At 41.0% G+C, this 17,467-nt stretch overlaps 1 protein-coding gene across 2 annotated transcripts; it reads left to right on the top strand.

The window, feature by feature from the left end:
• The first annotated feature begins 3,637 nt into the window (after positions 1 to 3,637).
• Positions 3,638 to 14,451, top strand: LOC149833610 (uncharacterized). Of its 2 annotated transcripts, XM_090009766.1 has the most exons (8): positions 3,638 to 3,714; positions 3,857 to 3,895; positions 3,995 to 4,048; positions 4,186 to 4,239; positions 13,198 to 13,251; positions 13,332 to 13,403; positions 13,548 to 13,656; positions 14,266 to 14,451. In XM_090009766.1, exons 1-7 carry the CDS (start codon positions 3,667 to 3,669, stop codon positions 13,647 to 13,649), a joined length of 423 nt encoding a protein of 140 aa, XP_089865892.1. In that variant the 5' UTR covers positions 3,638 to 3,666; the 3' UTR covers positions 13,650 to 13,656; positions 14,266 to 14,451. The 2 variants fall into 2 exon arrangements, with proteins under 2 accessions (XP_089865892.1, XP_089865893.1); XM_090009767.1 differs by lacking the exon at positions 13,548 to 13,656.
• The last annotated feature ends 3,016 nt before the right edge of the window (positions 14,452 to 17,467 follow it).

The following is a 17,467-nucleotide window of genomic DNA, read 5'->3' on the forward strand; positions in this document are numbered from 1 at the left end:
AGAGAGTAAAATATATGTAAGTGCTTGATTTATTGATACCGGCAGCATGCATAAGTCCACATATTCCCTTGAAATGTGATGTTTAGTATTAAATATGCAATTTCAACGAACTTAATGATTATTGGTCCCACAATCCATTAGATTAAGGATGCTTATGTGCATCACTTACATATATCATGATCCAAGTGCACGAGAATTCAAGGTTCTTGGTTTCAAAGAGAACTAATCCAAGCCCTAAGGGGGTTGGCTTAGTGGGGTGGAGCCTTGGCTGCTAGACGGGCAGTCAAGGTTCGATTCACCCTTCTGCGCAAGCCAATGCGTAGCATAGGCCTCGGAGGCAGGGGTCCTAGCCTTGGAGTTTTACGTTGTCGACACGACGACCATAGGTATGGCAGGCTGAGCCAGCATGACCTTACCAGGTCTTCGTGCCAAGTGTGGTTTCTTCGGGTTATAAATCCAAAAATAAAAGAGAACTAATCCAAAACCCACCTCTTATACAACAGATAAAGGGATGTTTGTTTGTCATGTATATAAGGTGAAGAATTTTATTGAATACCAATGACCGATATTTCAGACAATAGTAAATGCACATTCAAGTTTTTCCTTGCCGAGCTGATTTCATATTTATATACAATACGGCCAAGTGGGGGCATACCTTGTATAAAAGAGTCTGCTGATACACCAGTTTGGTCTGGACCATCTTCTAGTCTTTTACTTGAAATATTTCAATGTTTTCATATGGGCCATTGGGTGTTAAAACTTGGATTTTATTAGTATATAACTATTAGTTACATGTAACTCCATCATAAGTCTTGGACTGGTAGTCACCGATTTCTCTCAGGACTATTATCGATAACCATATGGCAGTTACCAATTCATATTATCGTTTATCGATAACCCCTATCGAGTCATTCTTTGAGATGAGATAGGGCTCTACAGCATATTATATCTCTTTTCTCTGTACTCTTATTTGTGCTTATATAAATTGTATTTTGTACAAAAGATGTTGACATTGAAGTAATAAAAGCATTATCGCTTTTCTCGCTGTTATCAAAATCAGCATTATCATGTTTTTCTCTTGCTTTATCTTTTATTATGGTATCAGAGCAGGGACATTAATCTTGCTTCGTTCACTCATCCGACTTATTTTCCGAAGGCTGACGCACATACATAATTTTTTTCTCTCCAGCATGTGCTATCCTCTATATATGGCGTCGAACAACATCACTAGCGGGACTGCCTCATCTGAAAACATCCAAGACTCGACGCTTAATCCATTCTTTCTTCATCATTCTGATAATCCAAGGATATCCTTGGTGTCGCAGCAGCTTGTCGGAGACAACTACTCCATGTGGAGTAGGGTTATGGTTATGGTTATGGCACTAAGTGACAAAAATAAATTAGGCTTCATTGATGGATCCATCATGAAACCTGGATCTTCGTCACCAAATGTTGTCATGTGGAAGTGATGCATCAATATGGTGCTCTTCTGGTTGCTTAATTTCATCTATAAATATCTAGCGACCAATGTCATTTATGCTCAAACAGTGACTGAGATTTGGGCAGAGAGCTCTACAAAAGATTCTTCTAATCTAACGCTCCCAAGATATACCAAATTCAACAGGAGATAATCAACCTCAAGCAAGATCAATCCCCCATACCCGTGTATTTCATCAAGTTAAAAGGTTTATGGGATAAATTGTCCACTTAAATTGAGATTCCACCATGTTTGTGTGGCGCCATGCAAGTTATTCAGGGCCTCCACCAACATGAATGACTCATCCAATTTTTGATGGGCCTCAATGATAGTTTTAGTGTCATTCAGAGTCAATTACTCCTTATGACACTCTTACCGAGTATCTCTAAGGTATATTCATTGATTATCCAAGAGGAGCAACAACGCGATCTTTGCCTTATGTCATCACATGAGCCAGTCGCGATGATCAAAGCTATATTTCTGTCAAAACCGATGCACCAATGACAGGACAAATCCGTCCACGACCTAAATGTGATCACCGTGGCCGTCTTGGATATACTAAGCAGAAGTGCTACTATCTTCATGGTTTCCTGGAGATTATTCAAAGGCCACTTGTCTTTCTAAAGATACTTTGAGCAAGTTTTAGTTGCATGAATGTGCTGGAAGGCTGTCTAGTTTTCGCATCTTAAAGCCATGAAACAGCATTGGCTTTCGATATCTGAGTTGAAAAAATCTGTTGCTAAAGTGTAGATGCTCTGAGCCAGTTGGAGCTGATTAGGTGTTGGTATTCGATTAATTGTAATAGCGCTGGGCCAACCAGCTCCCATAAATGGCATGCTTGCCAAATCAGAGTTCAGTTTGTTGGTCATTTGTTGCGGTGAGCAGAATGGCAGGTGCTGGTATGACCATTTGTCCATCGGGTACTTGAATTCCATCTCCTGATCCCTTTCTTGCCTGAACTTTTATGGGTGCATTTGATTCTCGGATCTGAGATCATAGGATCTCAGATTCCAAGTTCTGAGGACCACTGTTTGTAGGGAGATGGAGAGAGGGAAAGGAGTCTCAGTTTGAGGATCTGTTTGTTCAACTGATCAAAATTCACATCCATGGTGGCTAAGGAACTATTTTTCAGTGGAGGCCATATTGTTTAGAACGAAGTAGCCACCTTACGATCAAATCCAACGTGCTTGTCTGCTTTGGCTTATTAGTTTTGGCGTTTTTCAAGCTTTGATATGTTGCGAGGTAATGAGAGCCAATTGGGTGTATTCACTAGTTATTGCTTCATACTCCCTCTAGATGCTTCTCCAACGGCTACATTTTTTTTTTTGAATTTAGATTGGCTCTGATTACGTTAGTCGGTCAAACAAGCCAACAACTGTACAGTTCGTAGATAGCTCCCAATCATGGTCCTGGTTGACTAGAACCATGAGAAACTTGTATCCAACAATCCAAACCAATCATCACACTAACGTTTAAAAATTGCACGAGGCTATATCCATCACGAGATGGGTGACCCTGATTTCAGACTAAATGGCTGTTTCACAATGTGCAAACTATCCAGAAAACGATAATGACATGGGAAAATTGTATTGTATTCTTCAGTGCATTTTCCCCAACTTATCCGGATAAGTAGGCTAATTGGGCCAATATCAGTCACCAAGTAAAAAGATGAATAAACGGGCCAAGGGCTGACTCCTACAGAGGCCACCTGGGACTTGATTATGGGACCTGGCCATGCTGGGAAACCCATCTGGATAGTTCAGAAGACGAGCCAGTTCATGGTTGGCTTATAAAGCTCGGCTCAGCTCAGCTAGTGAAGAGTTCTCCAGCGGAATCTGACTATCTGAGCAAGGGTGTACACTTAACGAGTCGAGCCCGAAAAGCCCAAGCTCGGCTCGCGAGGGACCGGCGTCGGCTGTCTCGCTCATATTTGAATCGCGCGCCCTCAGGGTCGACGTTGCATCTAAAGCGTCCATTTTTTTATTGCCTGCCGTGGCCGTCGGATAGGCTCTCAGGCAGTCTTGGGTTTGAATTTTCCCAAGCCTATTTAATTTTTTCAGATATTACTTTTGCCTTCGTGCGGATGCATAAATAAACTCTCTTCCAAACTAGTTTGATTGGTTCTCTCTCTCTCTCTCTCTCTCTCTCTCTCTCTCTCTCTCTCTCTCTCTCTCTCTAGGTCGTCAACAATGGCGGACGCTGCTACGCCATCCATTGCTGCGCTCCCTCTCTCCTCGGTAATATGCTCTCAATATTTTTTCGACGTTTTGCGGTATAAGTGCTCGAGATCTTCATGTTGATTGATTTGCTTGCAATTTTTGGTTCTTAATTTCTTCTCCCGTACTCATTTCCCCGCTTCCGTGATCCCGCATTTTACAGAAGAAAGAGAATCTGCCTCCCCTTAACTCCAGAATGGCGGTGTGTCAAATCTGCCTTTTCCTTTTCTGTAAATTTCTAGAACTAGAACAAAAAAAACGCGGATTTTCTTTTCTGAATATGTTGGTTTATTTGAGGAAGGAGCTGAACGAGTCGAAGGCGGAGTTGTTAACTCGGATTCAAGGTTTGAAGAAGGTAAGCTGTTTAGGCCCAGACTTTGTTTGGACGTCGTAAAATGAGACTTCACATTGGGTTTTGCGTTCTTTTTCTCCTCCCAAATTTCGAAGATCGGACCTTTTTCTTACTGTAGTTTATCTTCCGATGGAATGCAGGATTTGCAGGAGTGGAGATTGAAGCTTGACACGCAAGTTAAGACCAACCGGGAGGTGAGGTTTCTGTTTCTTTCATTACAAAATAGAAGATTTTAGTGGCACTCATGACGGTTGGTACTCTTAATTTTAACTTCTCTGATTACTAATGAGTTCATTTGTAGGTTTGTATGAATTTTTGTGGAGAAAGTTGTACGAGGGTAGCATTGTCATGCACATAGATGGACGACTTTGTTTTTTCTTGACCAAATCACTAATTTTCGAATTAAGAGTTCATTTATGAAACTAATTTTTTGTTTGATTATTTTTTACTATCATTGAGTTTTGTTATGTATGTTCTTTCTCTTCCTTTCGTCCGTGCATGCGTGTGAGGGGGGTCAATGGTGCTGGTGATAGATATAAGGTTTGCCACCCTTGTTCATAGGGGTGGCAATCAGGTCAGGTCGGCGGGTCAGGTTGGTGGGTCAGAATACCTCAACGCGAACACGACCCGTTTATTAAACGGGTCGGATGTGGCAAACACGAACACGACCCATTTATTAAACGGTTAACCCGACACAACATGGTTAACCCATTTAATAAACGGGTCGGGTCGATACGACACGGAGACCCGTTTATTAAACGGGTCGACCCAATAACATAGACATGATAACCGCACTGGCGCACACCACCACTGGAGAGGAGAGGTCTCGGGCTCTCGGCTGCGGCTGGGTAGGAAGGAGTTAGGTGGGTGACTAAAGTGTAAAGTTAGGAGTTAGGGTTAGATAAGTTAATATATATATATATATATATATATATATATATATATATATATATATATATATATATATATATATATATATATATATATATATATATATATATATATATATATATACGGGTTGCGGGTTGACGGGTTCGTGTAAACGGGTTGACCCGTCCGCCTAACCCGTTTATTAAACGGGTCAAACGGGTTGGCGGGTTGGCATACCCCTAACACGAACACGACCCGTTTAATAAACGGGTTAGGCGGGTCAACCCGTTTACGACACGAACCCGTTTAAGCCAAACCCTAACCCGGCTAAGAAGCGGGTTGGCGGGTCGGGTCAGATTTTGCCACCCCTACTTGTTCAGGGAACTCTGCCTGAAAAGTTATGTACATAGCACTGTCACCGATATCGGCGATATTTTGAAAATATCATGAGAAATACCGATATTTTAAGGTAGCCGATATTAAAGGTAATATCTCGCGATATTTTTAAAATATGACCAGAAGAAAAAATATCACAATAATATCACAATATTTTTGGGAAATTTTCTTTTTTTTTTTTAAAGTTTGCATTTCCTATTTTTTTGTTTCTTTTATATTTTAAAACCTTTAAAACATGTTTCTTTATATTTTTGCAAGAAAAATAATGCAAAACTTGTTATTTTCTTGGTTTTTTTGTTGTTATTTATATTTTTTTCAATTTTTTAAACTCCCGAGATTTTCCCTTCAACTTTTGAAAATCTCTCCGGGAAATATCCTCGCCTAGATAATACCTTGAACAATATAGGTGACTGTGGTACATAGTATCAGCCAAAAGCCAGCCAATTGATCACCGATCAATATACTGATTTTTAAGACAACTAAACAATTTGATGTCTAGTTACTGTTATTCCTTTTTTGAGAATTTTGGTAAGGGACCTTATTGATGGTGAGGAACAGTGATTTACTGTTGCCTATACTGATTTACTCATCGGCTATAATTCTTTTTGTAAGGACTGCTATGATTATTCGTATTGGGTAGGTTTTGTGACTTTTGTCTATACCAGGCTTTTAGTTTGTTGAAGAAATATTCTTGCTAGTTACTTGCAAAACCAATTGAAGAATTTGGTTCCTTTGTGATGATTGTTGATGTTACATATGGTTTTAGTTAATCCTTGATGAAGGATTCAATAGATTCTTTTGTTATGTTTCATGTGACTTCTTCATTTTGGACTTTTGACTGTGGAGAGGTCTTGCTCAGGCCATAATGCTCTTTAGGATGGCACGTACAATTATTCTGTAGTCCTTAATGACTGCTCCCACATTACTGCCAAAACATAAAGGAAAAATTACAGTTTTCTTATACATGAAGAACACGATGACCATGAGGTGGAGGCTTTCTGGGTAGCAGTCATTTTGTGTCAGCTACAGAGTAAACTTAGGCTGAGTCTTGACTATAATTTTTATGAATATTTGGTTTGTGCCTTGTTCATTCCTAATACATAAACAATTGCAAGTCTTTCTATCTGTTTTCTGAAAGCGTAAGAGAGAGCGCAGAGAGTAACGCATGAGGACTAGATCATGTACGTGGTTCGGCTGATATCAACCTACATCAATTAAGCTGAGCTTGTAGCAGCGCATCTGCCAGTTGTTCTGAGCTTTCGGTGAAGGGGGTTTGAATCTCGCCTCTGGTAACTTTTTCTCGGATGAAATGACAATCGATCTCGATGTGCTTGGTCCTTTCATGGTAGACTGGGTTCACGGCTATGTGTATGGCTGCCTTGTTGTCGCAATGCAAGTTCATAGGGACTTCAGTTTTGAAGTTCAGTTCCTCCAAAAGGGATTTAGTCCATGCGAGCTCCCCTACTGTTGATGCCATGGCCTTGTACTCCGCTTCGGCGCTTGACCGAGCTATGACATTCTGTTTTTTACTCTTCCAGGTGACTATGTTACCCCCGACGAAGATGCAGTAACCTGTGGTCGATTTTCGGTCATCGAGGTCTCTAGCCCAGTCGGCATTCGAGTATCCCTCAATCTTCACATGATTGTTTCTTTTGAATAGGATGCCTTGCTCGGGTGCCTTCTTTATGTATCTTAGAATTATGTCAACAACTTGCATGTGAGGGGCTCTAGGGTCGTGCATGTACTTGCTCATGGTATTGACTGCGTAGGCCAGGTCGGGGCGGGTAACTGTAAGGTAGATGAGTTTTTCGACGATTCGTTGATACCTTTCTTTATCTATGGGAAACTCGCCTTCGTGACCTGTGACTTTGACATTGAGATCCATGGGAGTTTTGGCTGGCTTGCACCCCATTTTCCCGGTCTCTTTTAGAATCTCCAGAGCGTATTTTCTCTGAGATAGGAAAATTCCCTTTTTTGAGTATGCGACCTCGATTCCTAAAAAGAACCTTAGTCTTCCGAGGTCCTTGATATCAAATACCTTATGGAGGTATGTTTTCAGGTCTTAGATGAGGAGTTTGTTGCTTCTTGTTATTATGATGTTGTCAACATAGACTAGAAGGATAGTGGTATCTGCTCCTTCTTTTCTGACGAATACTGAGTTGTCTGCCTGTCTTCGTTGAAATTTTTTGCTTTCTAAAGCAGAGTTGATATTGGCATACCATGCTCTTGGGGATTGCTTTAGGCCGTATATAGCCTTTTTTAATTTGCAGACGAGGTCACTGTTTGCCTTAAGGTGCCCGGGGGGTAATTTCATATATACTTCCTCCTTTAGTTCTCCTTGCAGGAATGCATTTTTGACGTCTAGCTGATGTAGATCCCATCCTTGGTTGCATGCGACGGATAGTAGGATGCAAATCGTGTTCATTTTGGCTACTGGGGCGAATGTTTCGCTGTAATCTATGCCATAGGTTTGAGCGTACCCTTTAGCCACCAACCAAGCTTTGTATCTCTCTATTGTCCCGTCACTTCTATATTTGATTTTGTATGTCCATCGACATCCGACTGCCTTGTGCCCTTTGGGGAGTTGAGAGATTTCCCAGGTATGATTTTTCTTGAGAGCGGACAATTCTTCCTCCATGGCGTTTACCCAGAGATCATCTTTCATTGCTTCTTCGTATGACTCAGGCTCGCGAATTTGACTGATCTTGCATAGGTATGATACATACCGAGGTGTGAGGCCTTTATAGCAGATTTGTTTGTTAATGGGATTAGTGATATGAGACACGTAGTCCTTGAGCCGTGTGGAGGGTCGAGTGACACTTTCTGACCTTCGGAGAGGTTCGGCAACCTGAGACGGAGGATCGGATGGGGATTCGTTCCCGTCATTGATTTGTTGACTGACAGTGGGATCAAGTTGCTTGTTCTCTTGTATTACAGTGCACTGAATGAGGTCATCGTAGTCACTTGGCGCTAGAGTGATTGGCTCACCCTGATTGCTGGCATCATGCTCTTTGGAAAGGAAGTAGGGTTGTTCTTCATCGAAACTAACGTCCTGGGATATATAGAGGTTTTGGGTGTTGCAGTCATAACACTTGTACCCCTTCTTAGAGGAGGAGTAGCCCGGGAATAAACATTTGGTCACTCTCCTGCTGAGTTTATCTCGGTTGTGAGGGGATATCCAGACGTATGTCGTGTACCCGAATGTTCGAAGATGCTTTAGTTGCGTCTTCTTCCCTTTCAGCCTTTCCCAGGGAGAGTCACCCTAGAGTCTTTTACTGGGAGTCCTGTTGATTAGGTAGCAGGCGGTGGCTATAGCATCGCTCCAGAATCTTTTTGGCACGTTAGTTTGGAACATAATTGCCCTTGTTACTTCGAGGAGATGACGATTTTTCCTTTCAGCTACCCCGTTCTGTTGCGGAGTATCCACACAGGTGGTCTGGTGATCTATGCCTTGCTGTTTGCAAAATTCATCGAAAGCTCGGTTTTTGTATTCCCCGCCGTTGTCTGTCCGAAGGGTTTTAATTTTCTGGCCGAATTGAGTCACCACCATTTGAGAAAATATTTTAAAATTCTGGTAGACTTCGTCTTTAGATTTCAAGAAGTATATTCAAGTGGCTTTTGAGAAATCGTCTATGAACGAGACATAGTATTTATAGTCCCAAATAGAATTTTTCGGCGCTGGGCCCCATACATCAGAATGAACTAAATCAAAAGCATTTGTGGAAGTGCTTACATAAATAGGGTAGTGTGTGCGTGTAAGTTTTGCGTATCGACACACTTCACAAGTATTAGCATCAAATGAAAGTTCGGGGAATAGGGATCTAAACACTCGGTTTTAAGGGTGTTCGAGTCTATGATTCCAGTGTCTCCCTTTATCGACTCTGGTCATCATTGCCTCTAGCCCTTGGTGGATCTGATAGAGCCCGTTGACCTATCGTCCTTTACCAATCGTCTTCCCCGTAGTCAGATCCTGAAACTCAATGTTAGTTTTGGAAAATATGACCCTGCAGTTAAGTTCTTCTGTGATGGTGGACACAGATAGGAGATTGGCTGTCAGGGATGGGACGTATAGGATCTGGTTGGCAGTTTCAGAGCCAAAGAATCTGGTGTCACCGATTCCCTTGAGGGTCATGAGTGACCCGCTGGCGGTGGTGATAGATTTTTTATCCCTTTGGTGCCTCAAATGCATGTTTCTTAAGTCCTTGGTCATATGGTGAGTGGCCCCGGAGTCAACAATCCATGGTTGGTTGTTTATGGAGGTAAGTAAAGAGTGTGTACCTGTCCTGCTGGAGGCGTTGGGATCGGAAGAGACGATAGTCATTCCTGCGGTCTTCTCCTTCTCCTGCGTGCTCGGCTTGTGAAGTCCGAGCCCTTTGAGAAGTTCAGCCATAGTTTCGACAGTGAGTGGGGTTCCAGCTGTGTGGGCTTGAGTCGTGCGAGGTCCGCTTGGGTTAGGCTCGGCCTTTCCTCGCATACGATCCGGTTTGCCATGAATGAACCAGCAGGTCTCATGTGAATGGGCTGGTTTTTTGCAGTGAGAGCATCTGAGCTTTTTTCCCTTGTCCCAGTTGGTGCCGCTGTTGTTGGCGTTCGGCTCCCCGTATTTGGAGCGAGGCTTGGAGCCCCTGTGATCGGAGTAGAAGGCAGATTTTTTTGGGCCGTCTTTGGCTTCTCCTGTATTGCCTATCGGATTCATGACTTTGCGTCGGGCCTCCTCTCGCATTATGGTGGCACAGACAGAATTCAAGGATGGGAGGTCGCGGGTCATAAGGATCTGACTCCTCGGACCTTCGTATTCGGGTCCAAACGCGGCGAGGATATGAAAGACGCGCTCTTGCTCTTTCAATTTGGCCGCATCTCTGGGGTCGTTGGTGGTGACCTGGTATGAGTCCAGCTCGTCCCATAAGCTCCGGATGTGACCCAAGAACTCGCTGAAGGGGCCGTTGTCTGGGTTTTTTGCATCACAGATTTCTTTGGTGAGCTGGTACATCCGAGCTATGTTGTACTGTTCCCTGTAGAGCTCCTTGGCGGCTCTCCAAATGTCTTCGGCTGATTCAAGGAATAATAAACCATTTGCGATTTTGGGTTCCATGGAGCTTAAGAGCCAGGACATGACTAGATGATTACCAGATTCCCATTCCTCATACTTGGGATCGGTAATTTCTTGTTTGATCTTCTTGCCGTTTACGAAGCCAAGTTTCGATCTGCTGCTCAAGTATAATGTTGCGACTTTGGACCATGGCAAGTAGTTAAAGTCATTCAGCAGGCTGGTGGTGATTCTGAGATTAGGAGTTACCTGTTCATGGATGACGATTCTCTGAGCAAGAGCCTCCGTATTCGTTGATGAGCCTTCGCGGTTTTGGTTCGCCATTGACAAGGAGCGGGGTTAGCTGTAGCAGCGTTGGGTCTGGTCGAAAGGATCACGCTCTGATACCATGAAAGCGTAAGAGAGAGTGCAGAGAGTAACGCATGAGGACTGGATCATGTACGTGGTTCGGCTGATATCAGCCTACATCCATGGGAACTCCTACCGAATCTCATTATAAGCTTTCATAAAATGGTACACGCCCTTGATGGGTTTATATACACAACAGCCATAACTCCAAAATAGGAAAACTATATCAGCTACAGGAAAGCACCGAAACAGAAGGGAGCCATTGTGGCCATTCTGGTAGATGTTGGTCATCCATGCGGATGTATAGGAGGTTACCATTATCTTCAGCAGTGAGACGTTAGGGTATCTTCAACAATATGGAAGGTTACCATTTTGGTGGGACCCGTCAGGACTAACGATGCTTATCCTCAACATTTTCTTGTTTGCTAAGAATTTTCAAGTATTGTTGTTTTCTATTGTGGTGCCCAAAATGATAAGAGATAATTTGTAGATAGAATTGTTGGAGCTATTCTAGAATCCTTAGGAGTTAAAATTTGTTTTCCACACAGATAAGATGTCCATGTATGTGGTTAAAATGCTTATCAATGGCATGAGGGTGGAGTCTTTTATCCAAGCAGAACGAGGGATTTTGTGAAGAATAATATTGGAAGTAGCAACTAAGGTACCTGGGAGTTTTAAAGTAAACACTAAGCTAAAGGCAAGTTAGAGTGCTGGTAGATTTAATTAGTAGTTGACTAAGCAAAGCAAAAGTAAAATATGCTTTGTAGTAAGGTTTATTTAGCTTTCCTTGTTTTACATGTTTGATAGTAAAATAGTACAAAGGTGTAAAGCTAATTACCTTCTTGTAGTTGGTAAGGGTGATGGTAGGGTCTAAACTTTATTGTTATAAGTTAGCTTCTTGATGTTGGCATTGACAGCTCATTAGACCCATTTACTTTTAGATATTTTAGTTGGTCTCTTCAAGAGGACCAAGGTTTGCTATGATCTGAAGACATGAGTATGGGCCTTGTTATTTTCCTTTCTTGTGTATGAATTAGTTCTCCAAGAAACCCCTGTTGAGGAAAGCAGTTTAATTTCTTGATAAAAAGTTGGCATGAGTATTGTTTTGGATGAAAGCATTACCCTTTCTTTAATCTCATCTTGGTGTTTTGTCTCTTTCCTTATTGCGAGGACTCTTCTTTTGGCTTGTGTTCATAATCTCTCTTGTGGGAAGTTTCAAAAGCTCTGTGGCTAACTGTTTTGTCATGTGCCAACTGTTAGGCAACGATGCTTCGACCTACTGATGGATCGAAGAAACAAGTACGAAAAAAACAAAAGGAGAAAAAATAGTCACACATGAAAACATGGATTTTACGTGGTTCGGCAAAAATTGCCTACGTCCATGACCGCATTGAGCCTTCTTCTTTATTGATTGGGATCCACAATACAGAGGAGGATGCCTCAGGAGTCTACTAATTTTACATGGAGTCTACTAGTGTTGTTGAATACAACAAGGGGGTCTAGGATAAAATTACATAAGTACCCTCCAAAAAAATCGCCTAGGGGCTAACACCCCCAGGCCCAAACCCCCACCTTACGGGTAGGGGTCGACCCTCCTGCAACCCCCCACCAACTTACCGCGAAGTTGGATCCTCGAAAATTATGGATTTATATACAGGTAGGAAACAAGTTCCACACTCCAACACCAACTACCAACAACATCTGGAGCATTGTCTCTAAATTTCGTGCTTTTGGTTTGGGTTCTCGAAGTGTCATAATGGTAATCGTGGGTTGACTCCCAAAACCATTTCTTGGTCCCTCATTTTTGGTCGCAGTGCTCCCCAACAATGGCAAAATTCATGAGGTGCTTTTAGTGTTAATGACTGTTGTTTTGTGAAGAATTTTGAATGAATTGATTGCTTATATTTTCTAAATTTCCTCTGAGAACTCCATGTGCAAAATTGGCATTTTTGTTGAACCTTGATTTAATATCAATCTCTTCTTGTAATTGCATAAAAATGATAATTTGCTATTTTCAGTATTTATTTCTGTGTTCATGTTAACGCAGGATCTGGTTTGCTCAATTGTTAATCCACTAGGTGTGTATTTAATCATTTATGTTGACTGCAGATGGACATCTTTATTGATTATGAAAGTACAATCTACATCCAGACAAGCTGATTACATACCTAAAGATTGAAATTTGATATGGACTTCATAGAGCTAATTGTAACATTTGCATGCTCTGAGACTGCTAAGACCTTGCATCCCACTAGTCTATAATGGTTAAATATTATTGATGATTAAACTGATGAGTATAAAAGAACCTAGCCATAATTCTATTTTCTCAGATATTTTTAGTCATGAGTCACTACTCATTTTGTCCATCTTTTAATTGTCTTCTCTTTTTTTACTTCTCAACTTTTCTCCTTTTCATCTGTTGTTTTTTCTTTTCCTGAATCTTAGTTATTTTTCGTCTCATTAATTAGATATCATTTCTTTTTATGTTCAGGAATTATCAGAACTAAAAAATACTCTCAATGTTGAAGTTGAGCAGTTAAGATCGGTAAAGAACTGATCCTATCTTTCACCTAGAACGGTATTCTTGTTTTCACCTTTGGCATCAATAATGTTTTACAAATACAGGAATTTCAAGAACTGAGGAACACTCTGCAACAACAACAAGAAGAAGTTACCAACAGTTTGAGCAACTTAACGGTATGCTGGTCATATTTATCCTCTGATCCTTCACTTAAATGTTGAATAGGTGAAGTTGTTTATGTTAAATTTAGATTTGTAAAGTCTCTCATATAAGGTTCTATTTATCTAAATAGCCTAAACTTGAGGACAATGCTGTGCTAGGGGAGAGATCCACTGGCATATTGTTTTGCGTTAATGACTGGAGTAGGATATGATTGGGGCCCTATGTTCTCGCGGGCAGACTTCCTTGCTGCAGACTTGTAGTTGTAAGGTGCCCTTGTATTTATGCCTCTACTATTAGTAATATGGAGGTACTTCTACCAGATTCCCATATCAGTGTAGTGTCCGTGTCATACCATATTGGTACTGGGTACTCTTAGGGGCAGGTCAACTGGGTTTGGAACTAGACTCATTTTATTTATCTTATGATCCAATGCATTCACAGGTGAGTCAGGTGGTTTTCCCTGGTCCAAAAATTGATAAAATGAAAAGTTGCCTGATTCTTTGCGTTATCCTGACAAGATTTTGCCATTTTATTTCTTTTGGTTGTAAGTTTTCCTTTTGAAAAATTCAAGTAATTGAATCCTGATAATCTGGTGAATCAGCCAACTTTTAATTCTCCACACAGATTACAAGCTATAAGGAGGTTGTAATCGCTTTGTTAAAAACTCTGAACGGAGAGATGGATTAATTCACCAATTCTTGAAATCTAGCTGATCTTAATCAGATTAGCTAAACTCTGTAAGAGGGAGATGGATGAAATCAGCATTGCTTGAAACAAATGTCATTTTTACTTTTTATTTGCAACTTTACTTTGTCCCGCCTTTTGTGCCTGTCTGCTAAGTTGTCATGGTGGTAATAACGGATTTATGTCTTGCAGATGAAGGATGCGCCCAAAGTGGAAAATGTGGACAAAGCAGAAAACAAGTAGCTCTACTGAGAAGTTATGGGGTGTACATCTGTTTTATGTTTTACATGGACAATTTTATAAAACTTGGTCCCACAATTTACCAAGTCATATGTGGTTTTTTCTTCAAAAATATATGGAGAGAACATCCTGGTCTAATATGGTTTGATACTCTCTCTCTCTCTCGGTGGGTATGAACCAACATAATTTCAAAATCAATGAAGCACAATTTTTGTAAATTTTAAAGCTCAAAAATCGCATTCTTTATTCAAAAAACACAATCCAAGTGTTGACTCCTAGCAAATAGACCATGCTGAATACATCGGCAGGGCCTAGTTTGTATTCCGAGAGAGAAAGGGATGGGTGTAACAGTGGACTCCCATCTCATTGGACGACGCTCGTTCATGGATTTCATAAGATTTGCAGTCATTAGTTGTCATGACTGCTGCTAATGACCTGGGCAGAAAAGGGTCATTAGTGGTGGTTGCAACTGCCACTAATAACCCTTTTAACTCATTTTTTTTCCTGCCACTGATATTTGGGCAATCAGTGGCAAAAATGAGTTGATAACAGTGGACGCTTTGTGCGTCCTCTGTTATGCCCATGTATATATATATATAACACCCACACAGCAGGATACCATATGGTGGTATACGCACATGTTTGCAGGTGCAGGTTTAGCTCAGTCTAGATGAGTCTGGCCGCAATTGGTTTTGCAGATAGGGATGTGAAAAATCGAACCTTGATATAAACATGATTAGGTCAGATATATTTGGGCTTAGCAGTTATGTATGGGCCTAGACAAGCACTCGGGCTTCTGTTGAGAACTGGGAGCTTGCTGAATTCATATCTGGTTGGTTCACTGGCCTTATTGGTTCCAAATTTACACCCATAGTCGCAAATATCACCAATAATTCAATGTTGTACTTAAACGTGATATTTTCGACATGTTGAAAAACTTCGCCTGTGTAGTTATACACTGCCGGTCCCAAGCCCGGATAAAGGAGGAGGGTTGCGGTAGGCCTGTGACAGCCAGCATAAAAACTTTGTCATATCCTATGAAAATGAACCAATATGAGAATTTCGTTGGGGCGCTTCCTACTGAGCGACGCGCTGTACTCTCTAGGCCCGGAGGCAGTGATAAATGTGCAAGGGTTGCTAGGTCGTCGCCCAGAAGCGACGCGTCACACCGGCGCCCGGGTGTGGTGTCAAATAGGCAAGGGTTCCCTCACTTTGTTGGACGGGTGGGGGTAAAGAAGTTAGTCCAAGACCATAAAATTAGGTTAGCCACTTGGAATATAGGGTCTTTAACTGGTAAGTTGGTAGAGTTAGTAGATGTTATGTGTAGGAGAAATATTGATATTTTATGTCTTCAAGAGACCAAATGGGTAGGTGAGAAAGCTAAAGTGATAGAACCTTGGGGATATAAGATTTGGTATACAGGAATAAATAGGAATAGGAATGGAGTAGGGATTGTTATGAGTCGTCAGTTTATAGATAATGTAGTTGAGGTCCGTAGGAAGGGTGATAGAATTTTACTTATTAAATTAGTATTAGGTACGGATATTATTAATATTATTAGTGTTTATGCACCTCAAGTAGGTTTAGATGATTCCATTAAGCATCAATTTTGAGAAGATTTAGATGGAGTAGTACAAGAGACATCTTATGGAGAAAAGCTTTTCATCGGCGGTGACCTTAATGGACATGTAGGCATTAGTAGGGATGGATTTGAGAATATCCATGGAGGCTATGGTATAGGAGAAAGAAATGAAAGTGGAGAAAGGATTTTAGATTTTTGTTTGTCCTATGATATGATCTTAGCAAACACTTGGTTTAGGAAGAGGGAGTCTCACCTAGTAACATTTAAAAGTGGGGTTAATACGAGTTAGATAGATTTTTTCCTACTTAGAAAGAGAGATAGGGGTTGTTGCATCGATTGTAAGGTTATACCAGGAGAAAGTGTAGCTACACAACATAGAGTCTTAATTTTACATCTTAGAATTAGACAATGCCGCAAAAGGGATAGACATAGGATAGATCCTAGAATTAAGTGGTGGGCACTGAAAGGAGCTAAACAAGGAATGTTTGTAGAGCAGGTAGTTAAGGAAGTTGATTGGTGTCTCGAGGAGGATTCAGAATCAATGTGGAATAAGATAGCGGGTGGTATGAGAAAAGTAGCTAAGGAGGTATTGGGTGAGTCTAAAGGCGGTGCACCACTAGGTAAGGATACATCATGGTGGAACGAGGATGTCAAATTAGCTATTAAGGTTAAAAGAGAGTGTTATAGAAATCTAAGTAAGAGTCGTGATAATGAGAATTTGGAGAAGTATATGATAGCAAAGAAGGAAGCTAAAAAAGTTGTTCGAAACGCGAGGGCTAAGGTATATAAGGAGGTTTATGACAAGTTGGATACCAAAGAAGGCGAGAAGGATATTTATAGGCTTGCAAAGATGAGAGATAGGAAATCGAAGGATTTGGGTATGGTTAGATGTATCAAAGATGAAACGCAAAGGGTTTTAGTCAAAGATGAGGAGATTAAGGAGAGATGGAAAGATTATTTTGATAAGCTATTTAATGATAGTCATGCTCAAGATCTTGGAGACTTCTCCATTCCTTTTCATGAGATAAATCGTGACTTCATGCGCAAGATTCAAAAGAAAGAAATTGCAGAGGCTTTGAAGAAAATGAAATCAAGAAGGGCAGTTGGCCCAGATGGTATACCTATCGAGGCTTGGAAATGCTTGGGAGAGAAAGGTTTAGAATGGTTGACAAATCTTTTAACTTGATTTGGCGAACAAATAAGATGCCTAATGAGTGGAGGAAGAGTACTTTGGTGCCTTTATATAAGAATAAGGGTGATATACAAGATTGCACAAACTATCGTGGTATAAAACTCATGAGTCATACTATGAAACTTTGGGAGAGGGTGATTGAGTCTAGGTTGAGGAAGGTTGTCATGATATCGGAGAATCAATTTGGTTTTATGCCTGGAAGATCAACTATGGAAGCTATACATCTTCTTAGACAACTTATTGAAAGATATAGAGAGAGGAACAAAGATTTGCATATGGTTTTTATTGATTTAGAGAAGGCATACGATAGAGTACCTAGGGACGTTCTCTGGTGGACAATGATGAAGAAAGGTGTTTCTCTCAAGTACATTAGTATAATT

This window comes from Nuphar pumila, chromosome 6 (genome assembly GCF_984573655.1).
Source record: "Nuphar pumila chromosome 6, dmNupPumi1.hap1.1, whole genome shotgun sequence".
NCBI classification, from domain to species: Eukaryota; Viridiplantae; Streptophyta; class Magnoliopsida; order Nymphaeales; family Nymphaeaceae; genus Nuphar; species Nuphar pumila.

Coding starts and splice junctions, on each gene's coding strand:
- LOC149833610 (XM_090009766.1), top strand. CDS start 3,667: ATGGCGGACGCTGCTACGCCATCCATTGCTGCGCTCCCTCTCTCCTCG. Junction 3,715..3,856: donor CTGCGCTCCCTCTCTCCTCG/GTAATATGCTCT, acceptor CGCATTTTACAG/AAGAAAGAGAATCTGCCTCC. Junction 4,240..13,197: donor AAGTTAAGACCAACCGGGAG/GTGAGGTTTCTG, acceptor TTTTATGTTCAG/GAATTATCAGAACTAAAAAA.